The 13626-nt window shown below is 51.4% G+C and overlaps 1 protein-coding gene across 4 annotated transcripts in view; it reads right to left on the bottom strand.

The window, feature by feature from the left end:
* Positions 1-13297, bottom strand: part of GYG2 (glycogenin 2) — a 31006-nt gene extending 17709 nt beyond the window's left edge. For 2 of the 4 annotated variants that reach the window (XM_030305718.1, XM_030305722.1), the window contains exons 1-4: positions 13238-13297; positions 12242-12397; positions 7377-7518; positions 179-353 (exon numbers count right to left, since the gene is read on the bottom strand). In XM_030305718.1, the coding sequence (XP_030161578.1) occupies positions 179-353; positions 7377-7518; positions 12242-12248 (324 nt within the window). In that variant the 5' untranslated portion in view covers positions 12249-12397; positions 13238-13297. Of the gene's footprint in view, positions 1-178; positions 354-5664; positions 5936-7376; positions 7519-12241; positions 12398-13116; positions 13141-13237 lie in introns of those variants that run through there. The other 2 variants (XM_030305719.1, XM_030305720.1) reach the window with 2 other exon arrangements.
* Between the last annotated feature and the right edge of the window lie 329 nt (positions 13298-13626).

The following is a 13626-nucleotide window of genomic DNA, read 5'->3' as shown; positions in this document are numbered from 1 at the left end:
GTCCCTTAGTGTCCCGAACGGGGACTACGGCAGTGCAAGTGCTGTGTTCTACCTGGTTCCGATGCGCTGAATGTCAATGCTGGTGACAGAGGTGGAGGTGGGGACCCAGCAGTAAGAACCAGCAGGCTACTTAAAAGGGGTCTTTGAGGGGTTCCTCGCTGTCCCCCCCTGTACTCACCAGAGTATCTGCATCCAGGAAGACGCACTTGCTGTAATGGGTGAGGGTCCAACAGTGAAGCTTGGTGAGGGTGACCCCCAGCTCGGGCCTCTTCAGAAAGGCCAGGTGGCTGTAGTTTGCACTGTCCATCAGGCTCACCTCGATCACCTCATCAAACACTTTCGACAGGATAACCCTGGAAAAGAGCCACACCAAATACTAGGAGAGCAAGGGACTATTCAACACAGGACATGCTATCCCTTCAAGATGACACCCCTTTGCTACTCACAAGATGGAGCACGGATCCAAAACCCCAAGCAATCTTTGTGTTCAGGCTTTATTTTTGCCATGGAGTTTTGTATACTTCCCACTCATGCTTAAGCCTCACGCAAACTTAAAAAGCTTGACAACTATACAAAATTGTCTTAGACTGATTCTCGTCATCCCTTAAGAAGGCAATTCTCTTAGAAAAATGTGTGTGCTGTGGGAATGAATGCTGAGCAGATACAGACAATCTCTATCAGTTTTTGTTTTATGATTATTTTTTATTTTTTTCATTTAATGTATTTACTTTTTGCTTGTATTTTACGTATTCAAAACCTACATTGTTGGTCGCATACAAGTTCAACACTCAAATGTTGAAAGACATTTTGTCAAAATGAAATTTCCCTCTATTCCATTAACTTATTTTTTTGCTAAAGTTCTACTTCATCATAGACCAGAATGTTTGGGGATGCAAAGAATTAAGGAAGACCTAGAAAAAGGATGGTGGAAGGTCAAAAGGATACAGGGAGCCAATCAGGAGAGTTACCCATGCCCAAGCTGGAAGCACTTTGAACAGGAAAACAAATAAGAAACCCAAAGTATAAAATGAATCTTCATGGGTCAATATTAGTATTAATATTAGTATCAAAAATATATTAATATCATAATATTAGTATTAATATGCTAATTAATAGATAAGTAAATGGGAAAGAAGGACTAGCAGAAGAATTCCAAATAATAAATGCATTAGGGGGCGCCTGGGTGGCGCAGTCGGTTAAGCGTCCGACTTCAGCCAGGTCACGATCTCGCGGTCCGTGAGTTCGAGCCCCGCGTCGGGCTCTGGGCTGACGGCCCGGAGCCTGGAGCCTGTTTCCGATTCTGTGTCTCCCTCTCTCTCTGCCCCTCCCCCGTTCATGCTCTGTCTCTCTCTGTCCCAAAAATAAATAAACGTTGAAAAAAAAATAAAAAATAAATAAATGCATTAGGAATGAGGGAAATAGAAAATCACCATTGGGGGTGGCTGGGTGGTTCAGGTAAGCATCCTACTCTTTTTTTTTTTTTTTTTAACGTTTTATTTTATTTTTTTTGAGACAGAGAGAGACACAGCATGAATGGGGGAGGGTCAGAGAGAGAGGGAGACACAGAATCCGAAACAGGTCCAGGCTCTGAGCCGTCAGCCCAGAGCCCGACGCGGGGCTCGAACTCACAGACCGCGAGATCATGACCCGAGCCGAAGTCGGACGCTTAACCGACTGAGCCACCCAGGCGCCCCCAGAATCCTACTCTTGATGTTGGCTCACAGATGGTGAGGTCGAGCCCCACATCAAGCTCTGTGCTGACAGCGTGGAACCTGCTTCAGCCTCTCTCTCTCTCTCTCCCTCTCTTTCTGGCCTCTCCCTTACTTGTATGCATACCCTCTCTCCCTCTCTCTCACAATAAATAAAATAACATTTGTAAACAAGAAAAGAAAAGAAAATCACCATTAGGCTAACACTGCAGTAATAATTGCTGTTGACAAGGTTCTCCAATAGATGCTAAAATCAATGGGTGAAGGTTCTGAGAAGCAGCAGCATGTTTTCATAGTCTGAATGTATCTCCCCAAGATATTTATCAATTACAAAGACAAAAATCATAACCCCACAGATAGAACCTTATCCATGTGACCAAGGTTAATATCACCCTAACAGGACACAGCCACATCACATACTCCTTGATAGGATGCCCTAAAAGAGGTACATCACTCCTGCAGACTTTTTTTTTTTTTTTTGCCAAAAATCCATAACCTCTACTAACGAGAAAATACCGGACAAACCCCAGCTGAAAGGAATTCTATAATATAACTGACCAGTACTATTTGCAAATGTCAAGATCATGACACGTAAGGAAAGAAAAAGAAAATGTGATAGATGGGAAGTCACAAGGGCAGACGTGATAATTAATGCAGGGTCCTGGAGGAGAACAGAATCATCTAATATCAAGCACATCCTTTCTTTTCCACATTTTGTGTTGCTATTGAAGGTGCCTCCTGTACACATCCAGGATATGGCTGGATTTTATGTTTATTTTCCCCTGGTGGTAGTCTCTCTCCCTTAAAAGGGGTTTTTAACCCATTCACCTTTAGTATCATCATTGACAGATTCTTACTGAGTCCTGCAATTTTATTCTTTCCCTTTTTTTTTTTTTTTTACATTTATCATACTTTCTTCTTCTTTGTAATCCTTTCCCGCCTTCCACTGCATGGATTAGATTTTTTTTTTCCATTCCACGCATTTTTCCATTAATGCTTGGGAACCTGTACATACCCTTTATGGTCTTCTGGTGGTTACCATCCTCAGACTGTCAACACACATATTTGAACTTATATTTTCTGGGGCACCTTGGTGGCTCAGTTGGTTGAGCATCCAACTTCAACTCAGGTCATGATCTCATGGTTCATGAGTTTGAGCCCCACATTGGACTCTATGCTGACAGCTCGGAGCCTGGAGCCTGCTTCAGATTCTGTGTCTCCCCCTCTCTGCCCCTCCCCAGCTCGTGCACGGTCTCTCTCTCTCTCTCAAAAATAAAACACTTAAAATTCTTTTAAAAATATATTTTCTACCAAACGTAAAGATAGTCGGCGGCATCTGTATGTTCACCCCAGAAGAGGCAAGAACATCACCTGATGTTCACTTCTGTCCCTCCCCACTGCACTCCACAATCGCCTTGTTGTGGAGTGTAAATCCCAGACTATCTTCATAATTATGCACAATGCATTTACAATTTAATCCGATTTCTACTTAGTTATTTGTTTAGCAATCCTTCTTATATTACAAGTTCCTGCCTGGATTCATAGTCCACTCTGGTTGAGTACATCCTGAAGTAATTATGTTCCCAAAAGGTCTTTGAGGGGTAGAATTATTAAGCTTTTACGTATTTGAAACATCTTTATTTTGCTTTCGAACGGCATTGATGTGGCCGAATTGAGAAATCCCATTCCACAAGTACTTTGTGCTCCAGAGAATGTGAGACATCCACTGTCTCAACCTGACGGATGCTCAAGTGCACTTAGCGCCTTTCTCCGCTCTTTGTTGGGTTCATTCATGTGCTCAACGCTCACGGGGCATTCGCAACCTAAAATCCTTTCTCAAAGCGGAAATAGGAGATGAGTTCCTCCCTACAATCTGTTCTTCTTCTCTTTTTGAAATTTCCATTATTAGGCAGGTGTTGGCATTTCCCAGTCGAGCCGTTATATCCCATACCAGCTTTTATGCTCATGCCTTACATTTTTTTGTGTGCTTCACTGAATAGTATTGAAAGTACCTACGTGTCTGAAAGAGTGCTATTTCAACGCCAAGTTCCCCTTGCTTTTAACCCAGTTATTTATGGAATTTATGGCATCCTCAGGGTTGTGTAAAGATCCGGGAGCCAGGAGGGTGGAGGGCAAAAAAAGCATCACTCAGTGTTGCTACAAATAGATGCTGGTATCATGTCCTTGAATTCTTTTGTTCAGTTCTGCTTGTTTTCTCAAAATAAATCCCTGGTCTTGGAGTTGAGTGTCACGAATACAATTTGTTTGAAGCTCCGAGCACGTGCTCCTGGGTTTGTTTCTGTGCAGAAAGATGACTCCACTCTGCACTTGGACCCTACAGCGGACAAAAGCAGAGTGGTGGTCCCCATACTCACACCCTTGGTCACTTGCGGTCACCTGTCACTGTCTGTCTTCTACTGGACCACAGGGCACCGTTCCTCAGCTCTCCCGACGCCTGCAAACCGTGTCATGATTCTCCAACACTGGACCTTCCCAGGGTTACTGAACGTTTCTGAATATTTTACGGCTCGTCTTCGGTGGACCAGAAGACTGCCAGAAAGTCAGTGTGGACAGCTTGTACCGACCCCGAGGAGACGGGAACAGAGGAGGGAATCACATGGGAGTCATGGGGATGCTTTGGGCTCTTTGAGGACTGTTCTCTCTAAAAAAAATATGACGGTCCCCAATCACCGGGGCAACTGATGGGACAGTAGGCAACCAGGAAGTACCCCACGTTTTCCATCTTAATCTCAACCAAGACTAACCTCTCTGGTTATAAATATCCTCCAAAGATACAGTGATGCTTCCCACCCTCCCTCCCTGTTACGTCCACCTGTCCGTCTGTGCGTCCTGTTTGTAAGACTTCCTTGAACGTGATACAGACAAGCCTCGTCCCCACCGCAGATCTCCTTAATGTGCCCCTTAGTTTATTTGATCTTTCACGTTTACACATGGTATTTCTGACCAACAGAGGTCTGGCTCTCAGCCTCTGATTTAATTTAGAATGGTTTTCCCAGCTTTCGGATGAATGGCCCATCCATCATATCAGTGTCTGGAGACACGTGTCTTTCCGACAACTGCAGGGAGGGTCGTGGATGATGACTCTACTGGCATATCCCAAATGGAGACCAGAGATGCTGGTCAGCACCCAACAATGCACAGGACACCCCACAACAGACAGACATCCAGCCCCAAATGGCAGTAGTGCCCGAGCCAAGGCACCCTGATCTACCGACTTCTAAGATTTGTCTACACATTAAAAAATGTTACACTTCCTCATCTGGATTTCATCCTGGTACACGTTTAACTTTATATTAAAAGGACTGGATCACTGCCTTTCTCTGTAAATCAAGTTGGGGTCTCAAGCTTAGGATGGTTTGTTAAAATAAATGAACATGTTCATTTTCCCCCCTAGGTTCTGAGACAGTTCCTATCACATGGAAATTAATTTCTTGTGGCCAACGTAACAGAACGCCCTTGATCAACTGCCCAGTCTCAGGACCTTCTAACTGATAAGTCTCTATTCCCCACCCCCAGGTACTGGGTAGCAATGTTTTCTATGCCTTCTAGCATTCTTTTTTAAGATTCCATTTTTTTTTTAAGTTTATTTACTTATTTTGAAAAACACAGAGAGAGCGCCAACCAGGGAAGGGCAGAGAGAGAGAGAGAGAGGAAACAGAATCCCAAGCAGAGAATTTCTGATTTAAAATGTCTGAGGGTAATGCTGTTTTTTAAATGTGTTTTGCTCTTAATGTCTACGTTTATCACATTACAGTCAAAGGACATAACATCCAATTCCTGCGTCAAGTAACACATTAAATGCCTCCTTGTGCCGTGAGTATAAAATCAATTTTTCTAAGTGGTCCGTGGCAGATGAGAAAAAGGGCCATTGTTTATAGAACACGTAACGTTTAAGAGATACCTTATGCTTTATTCATTAGATCAACTTACTTACATGTCTGCTTTGTGAGTTAAAAACCAGCAAAACGCTATGAAAAGACTCTCCCTCTACGGTTCTTTCCGTTTGCCTGTGTATCAGATAGGTTTTATTTTTACGTGCTTTGTATAGGGATCGTTGGTGCACGGTCTTGAGCGGTATTATGTAACGTGTGAATTCTCCACTTGATTAGATAGCGTCTCTTGCCTGGATCCTTGCACTCGGAAAAACCCTCTGATCGCCTCTGCTTTTCCTTCCTTGTACGTGTGATCCAATCCATCTGTCCATCCTTTATCAAATAAATATATCAGATAGAGGAGGAGGGGTGGGGGTTGGGGAACAGGTGACAAGGACGAAGGAGGGCACCTGTCGCGATGAGCCCCGGATCCTGTATGGACATGTTTAACAACTATATTATACACCTGAATTCACACAAGTCTGTTCTTACAACAGTCACCTTCAAGACAGTTCTCTTTAGTAGGAAGATGAAGAAAAAAGAGAATTCTCTTTATTAGAAGCAAACGTAGTAAAGGAAAAACGGGCAGTCATGGGATCTGCTCCCGGAGTCATGACCGGGGTCACCCGGAAAGCACCCAGAAGGAACGCGGGGTTGCCCACGCAAACGAGCACCATTCGCGACCGTGTGGTGACACCCCTACACGCGTCTGCGAGCCTCCCCACGCTCGGGTGCGAATGCACAACCCGCTCTACAGAACCAGGACGTCTGAGGAGCTCACGCGTCTGCATTCGCGAGCACGCGCCCATGGCCGTGAAGGCGTCGTGATCAACCTGAGCTTGGAATCGTCCTCGACCTCCCGTGGCAAACCTTGCGTGGCGATCTCAAGGTCCCGGACTGTGGAGCGCCTCAATTCAGATCGCTGCATGGGCGCCCCCTGTTCCCAGGACACACGTCAGGGGCCCGTCGAGGCAGGAACCTGCACCTGCTTCCTTGTCCCCGCCTCCTGCACCTGCTTCCTTGTCCCGCCTGTACAGACACAGTGTCCGCTGACCATGGGGCCAAGTGGGGGTCCTGTTTCTACTGGGCTGGTGTTGTGTGCCTGCAACGCCCCCACCCCACCGCCTCCACTCTCCTTCATGGGACCATCAACCCCACCCTCGTGCACCGCCGACCTCCTGACCGCTCCCAGTGTCTCGTCCTGGGGAGCAGGTGGCAGGCACGGCGTGGATGTGCAGGCTACGCCCGCCCAAGGGGTGCTGCTAACATGGGGCCAGAGAGGGGCACCGACAGCACCCAACCCATCAGGCACCGTGAGGCTTCTCAATCAGCCGTCCCTCGCGTGGCTCGCCTGGTTGTGACATCCCTGGGCCTGCTGGCCGACCCTCCCCAGCCTCTCTCTCCCAGAGTCACCACGAGAAACCCAGAGCTCTCCTCCGTACCCAGACGCGCACTCACCACCACGACCGACAGACGCCCGGAAATCCGCGTGCAACACGGGGACACGTACGCGCTCATCGGGAAGCAGAGCCCCGTTCCGCCCTCCCAAGGCTCCTGCACAACCGCCTGAGGATCCCCGGACTCCCGAACTGACATCTCTATCTTCCTTCGAGAGACCTGCCTACGTGGGTCACAACTGGCGCGTACCAGACTCACACGCCCCCCGTGACGGCCCGTGCTCCGGACCCCCCCGCACCTCCCGGAGCATCGGCGGCCTCGCGTCCCTGCACAGCAGCAGGAAGCGGCCGAGCGCGTGAGAATCTTCCCGTCTTACCTGAGCAGGCTGGACACCTGTGAGGTGATGAGAACCACCAGCTTCCTGGTCGCCCGCTGCGTCCTCAGCGACTGTCCCAGCACCAGAGCGCCCTGGCAGTACGTGTCATTGGTGGCCAGCGTCACAAACGCCTGGTCCAACACTGTGGACAAAAACACCAGAGTGACGTCCCGAGGCGTCTCCCCAGGTGGCCGGGTTCGAGGTCAGCCCTGTCTCTGCCTCCGAATCATCGCAAACTGCTCGATATTTCTCAAACGTTCCCTGGGAACACTTTCCTTACATCCTTTCTTTTTTTTATGTTTTCCTTTATTTTTTTTTTAATAACCTGCACATCCCACGTGGACCTTGAACTCACGCCCCCGAGATCAAGAGTCACACGCTTCCCAGTCGGGCTCCCTGACGTCCCTTTTCATTGCAAAACACACACAGGGGAGTCTGGGGGGCTCAGTCAGTTGAGCGTCCGACTTTAGCTCAGGTCACGATCTCACGGTTCGTGAGTTCGAGCCCTGCGTGGGGCTCTGTGCTGACAGCTCAGAGCCTGGAGCCTGCTTCCCATTCTGTGTTTCTCTCTCTCTCTCTCTCTGCCCCTCTCCTGCTCACACACACTCTCTCTTTCTGAAAAATAAGTAAATATTAAAAAAAAAAAAACTAAAAGAAATCACACAGACACCCATGGAGTGTAAGGAGACCCCACCCGTGAAGCACACAGCCCAGCAGAATATAAGGTGCCGATGCTCCAAATATCTGATCCTGAGCCCGAGCACACGGAAACGAGTCAGCCACCGTCCGATGATCCGAGCTACATTCTAGATGTCCGTGAGACTTGCCACAAAAAAGTTACGCCCGGTTTCCCAACGCGTGGACACGACAGGAGGAAACGGTAACAGCAGATCCCATTGAGGGCCATTTGCAATCCAAGTACATCGTCCCTCCCGGTGTTCGTGTCTCCTGGGACTTCCAGACTTAGTTCCTGGTCCGCCCAGAGCGCGTTGCCAGGAGAGACACAACAGCGTAAAGAAATCCTGGGCAGGCTCCGTGCTGTCTGCAGAAATTAAAATTCGCAGCACGCGGCGTGGGGCCCGAACACACAGACCTCGGTTCTCAAAGGCCAGAGAGCCGAGCTGAGCCCTCCCCTCCCCTCCCAGCAGGGCTGGCGGCTCCCAAAGGAGGGCCTGAAGGACTCACATTCACAGTAAATATAACGTGACAAAGGCAAGCTTCTGAGCGAGGCCTGTTTCTTGGGCCGCCTCCCTGACCTTTACATGCCATGGGGCTACATTCCAAAGTGCACTTGTGACAACAGGATCCCGTCTACACGTGGCTACTGCTAAGAGGATTGGGTGAATTCCACGGTCTCCTCTGTGGCTTGAGTCTTACCCCACACTTGAGAGCTCAACTTTCTAGGCGCCAAATACCCATCTACCTACGTGTTATCTATCTGTCATCCATCATTATCTATCTATCTATCTATCTATCCATCCATCCATCAATAAATCCATCCATCTATCCACCCATCCATCATATCTATCTATCTACCTATCTATCTATCATCTATCTATATTTATCCACCCATCCATCCCTCTAACCATCCATCTATTTCTGTGTTTGTCTATCTATCTGTCCATCCATCCATCATATCTATCTATCTATCTATCTATCTATCTATCCATCCATCCATCATATCTATCTATCTATCTATCTATCCATCCAACTATCATCTATCCATCTATCTATCATCTATCTATATCTATCCACCCATCCATCCCTCTAACCATCCATCTATTTCTGTGTCTGTCTATCTGTCCATCCATCATATCTATCTATCTATCTATCTATCTATCTATCTATCATATCTATCTATCCATCTATTTATCCATCCATCCATTCATCCATCCATCAATAAATCCATCCATCTATCCATCCATCGATCCATCATATCTATTTATCCATCCATCCATTCATCCATCCATCAATAAATCCATCCATCTATCCATCCATCGATCCATCATATCTATCCATCCATCCATCCATATCTATCTATCCATCCATCCGTTCTATGTATTATCTATTTATCTATCTATCATCTATCTATATCGCCAACATATCAATCACCTACCATCTATCTATATATCCGTCATCTATCATTTACTTACCACATATTATGCACCACCTGTCATCTGTCAACCATTTATTACAATCACCTATCTATCCATTCATCCATCCATATCTGTTTGTCTGTTATATATCCGCCCATCCATCCATCCATCCATCCATCATCTAGTTATCTCTTTTTCTATCAATCTAGGGTTTTTTTGTTTTTTTTTTACACAACTGGCTTTGAATGCTGTTAAGTCTGCAGGGACAGGGATAGCACTCACAGAAATATGGACAACAAAAAACAATGTTGTGGGAAAACCAAGGAGGGTAGTTTTGCCACGAGGTGCTGGAAGGCTGAGGAGACACCCCTGTGATGTCTGAGACATGGGAACAAAGACTGGGGTCCCCCAGAGACCTCACGGTGATGAGAGAGAGCCCCGGACCAGAACGGATGGCCCTGTGACAGGATGGCCATGCAGACAAGAGGCAAGTGTTGCTCAACTGGCCCGAGATAAGGTACTGGGTGGAACAGAACACGAAAGTGTCCAAACACTGGTAACGGCACACACTGGTTTTGCAGCGTTTTGTAGGGACATAAATGTACCTGATGTAATCGATGGGTGTTATGAGCTGAATTACGTCCCCCCCCCCACAAACTCCTCCCCCCTGGGACCTCAGAATATGGATATATCTGGAGATGGGGTCTTTGAAGAGGAGATTAAGGTAAAATGAGGTCAGTAGGGTGGGCGTGATCCCACAGGACTGAGGTCCTTATAAGAGGAGTTGAGGATACAGAATGGCACAGAGGGACGACCATATGAGGACACGGGGACAAGACGGTCTACACACGAAAAAAGAGAGGCCACAGGAAGAACCAGTCTCAGCCCCGCCCGGATCTGACTCCCAGCCTCCAGGACCAGGAGAAAAGACACGTGTGTCATCTGAGACACGTCATCGGGAGTATTTGTCACAGGAGTCCGCTAATGGCACACCCAGCCCGGGGGAAAAGCAGCAGAGAAATCACCCAGTGACCCTTCCTCACAGAAAAAGAAAATCCCCAACGAAGCTTGCTCGGATAGCACCCAAAAAAGAACGTCAAATTCTGGCCGAGCGGAAGGTAACAGCACGACCCGACAAAGACAACCGTCAGGCCCAGAACAATTAATTAGATTTCCAACCATCTCACGTTTCAGAACGACCGGGTTTGGACACATCAGCGGCTTCCTCGTGAGGCATGGGGTCTCCGGGGACCCCAAATGAGGCACTGCGGACAGGCAGTTCGTTCGCTGATTCCTACAGAAGTCACAGCCGGAGCTGGGACCACTGAGCTGGTTGGACACAAGGACCCGGGCCTGATTCTGCTCAGGATGGACGGCTTCGTGATCCCGCTAACAGGAGTGCGCAAAATCACTCACGGGGAGGACCCCCGTCAGAGGAAGCAACGCAGACCAATGGGTCTCCACCTTGACAAGGATGAGAATTCACCCACCCACACAGTCCTGCTTTTAAGAAGCTACCACCGACCAAGTTTCCATAAGGCATCAGCCAATGCGGGTTTAAGAAAAAACAACAAAACAGATATTCCTGCAAAAGCAAGTTCAGCCGGACGAACGTGGCAGCTGAGAGTTTCCCAATGGGTCTGGAAGAAACCCGTTTATTTTTACCCGTGTCTCTTCCTGGCCTGTCCTCCACTTGACCTGTCTTCCATCCGCCCCCCTCCGAAATAACACAGCCGGCTGGCTCCCTCCTCCGCCCCCTCCGCTTTGACTCAAACCTGGTTTCTGTTCCCCCCGCCCCCACCCAAGGAAAATGTGGAATCCACAGTTGGGGTCTTGGAGCACGTTGCAGGGCTGACCGGGATGTGTCCCAACGCCTCTCACTGAATGCTGCCATTATCCACAGGCCCCAGCGGCTTCGGGAAGGTGGTTTCCCCTGTGCAGGAACGCAGGCCTCTCCCTGCAACACAGGACCTGTTTTCCTCCTCCTGGGAACAGACTCTTAACAGCGGGAACCACAGGGAACCATGGTCCTGCGTCCCCGCTCAACAATTCTCCTTTCTGAGGCCAGAGAAGAGGAAAGCACAGATTTACCAACCTCTGAATAAAAAGTAACGTGTTTTTTTTTGTTGTTTTTTTGTTTTTTTTCTTTCTCTAATGGGCTCCTGCATGGTCACGTCTGGTCTGGTGCAAGACGGGGGCTGGCTTTGTGCCAGCAGGAGGACAGGCATCTTTCTCGGGGGGCGAACGTCACATGCCAATCACCTAATTGTGTGGCTCCCTGAAGTGTCCACATTTGACGTCCACAAAACCCAAGGCCACGTGCGAAGGGCTGGATCTGAGCCCTCGGGGTCAGGCCCAGCCTTAAGTCCCAGGCGTGCGGCCACCCTAAGCCTGCTGCGGTGCCGGGAGATGACCCGGAACCTGCTATCTGCCGCCCGGTTGCTGAGAACCCCACACAGTGCAACCCTGTGGCCAAGAAACTAGCCCACTGGAACTCCCCGGGCCGCGACTGACAGGAGGAAAATTCGGGAGTCTCCAAGCCCCCTGCCCATGCTATAAATGGCCCCTCCCCGCTGGTGAGACTCCCCCCAACTCCGCCCACCTGGCAGCACCAGGCTCTGCAAAAGCTCGGAAACACTCGGGTGGCACTGGGGAGGCGAGGGGCTTGGGGAGACTGTGGGGGCACAGCGGGGGTCTCTCCAGATCAGATGGATCTCACAGGTGCCACAAGGAACAGGGAGGCTGAACGCAAAGCCTTCTCCGACTCACCCGGCATGGTTCCGCGCTCGTCGCCTGGCGCACAGTGGGGCTGACCGCCTGGGCTCTCCTGGGCGCGCGGGAGGACTCCGCCGGCTGGAGCAGGGCCTAGCAGAGGCGGCTTCGTCGTCGTCGTCGTCTCCAGGGGACCCGCGCGGAGCTCCAGGCCTGCAGGCGACAGCTGCACTCCAGATACCCACAGCTGCAGCCCCAGCCCGGCGCGCCCCGACCCTGGGCCCTGCTGAACCCGAGCCCCCTCCACGACCCCCGTGCCCTGCACGTCCTCGTCCGTGCTCGTGGGCAGCCTCTGTCCTCCAGCCAAGCTCCCCTCGACCCTGTTTCCTCGACCCGGAGTCACCTGCGACCCCTCTGCGCCCCGGGGCACCCTCAGGCTCGCTCTGGCCCTAGCCCGCCCGCCCGCCCGGGTGTCAGAAGCGTCCCCGCCGTGCCCGGCACTCCCTCCAGCCTCCGCCCTCCGGCCTCCGCCGTGTCCCCCCCTCCGGGGGCCCCTAGACCCCTCGAAGCTCCCGAGTCACCTGCGGCCCCGCCGCGCCCCGCCCCTCCTACGAGCGCCCGGAGGCCTCGGCCCCACCCTGGCCCCGCGCCCCCCGTCGCCTCCTTCCCTGCGGGTCCCCCACAGCGTGCGCCACCCCGCCGCTCGTCCCTCGGCTCCCCCGCAGCGTCCCCCGCCCCGGTCCCCGCCACGCCCCAGCGGCCTCCACGCCCCCGCACGTCCCGAGCGCACCAGCAACCCGGAGACACCCTCCCCGGACTCCTGCCCAGGACCCCGCAGCCCCGCGCCCCCCCCACACCTCCTGCGCACTCCGGCAGCCCGGCGCCCCCTCCCCAGATCCCTGCCCAGCCCCCTCAGTTCCGCCCCCCCATACCTTCTGCGCGCCCCCCACACCTCCTGCGCTACCCCCCCCCCACACCTCCTGCGCACTCCGGCAGCCCGGCGCCCCCTCCCCCGATCCCTGCCCAGCCCCCGCAGCCGCGCGCCCCTCACACCTTCTGGGCGCCCCCCACACCTCCTGCGCTCCGGCAGCCTCCGGCCGGGCAGGCGCTGGGAGGCCCCGCGGCCCGCGCCCCGCGATTGGCCGCTCGCCGGAAGCCAGGCCCCACCCCCGCTCGGCCGCAGGGGCACAGGTCCCCACCTCCGCCGCAGACCCCGCCCCCCCGGCCAGCGCCAGAGCGAGCCGCGACAGCCCTCCGTCCACGCCCCTGCCCCCACCCCACCACGAAGCCCCCTCCTTGCCAAATCCTGGAGCCCCAGGTTTGGAGGTTTGCACATTTAACCTTCAACCAGCCCGCTCCAAAGTAAATGTTTGCAGTGGCCTGGCCGGCCTGGGCTCAAGGCCAGCGAGCTGCCCTGCGGAGGCCACGCTGGAGACCTACCC

The sequence above is a fragment of the Lynx canadensis genome, chromosome X, assembly GCF_007474595.2.
Source record: "Lynx canadensis isolate LIC74 chromosome X, mLynCan4.pri.v2, whole genome shotgun sequence".
Lineage (NCBI taxonomy): Eukaryota > Metazoa > Chordata > Mammalia > Carnivora > Felidae > Lynx > Lynx canadensis.
This window is presented reverse-complemented; position numbering and strand designations above follow the sequence as displayed.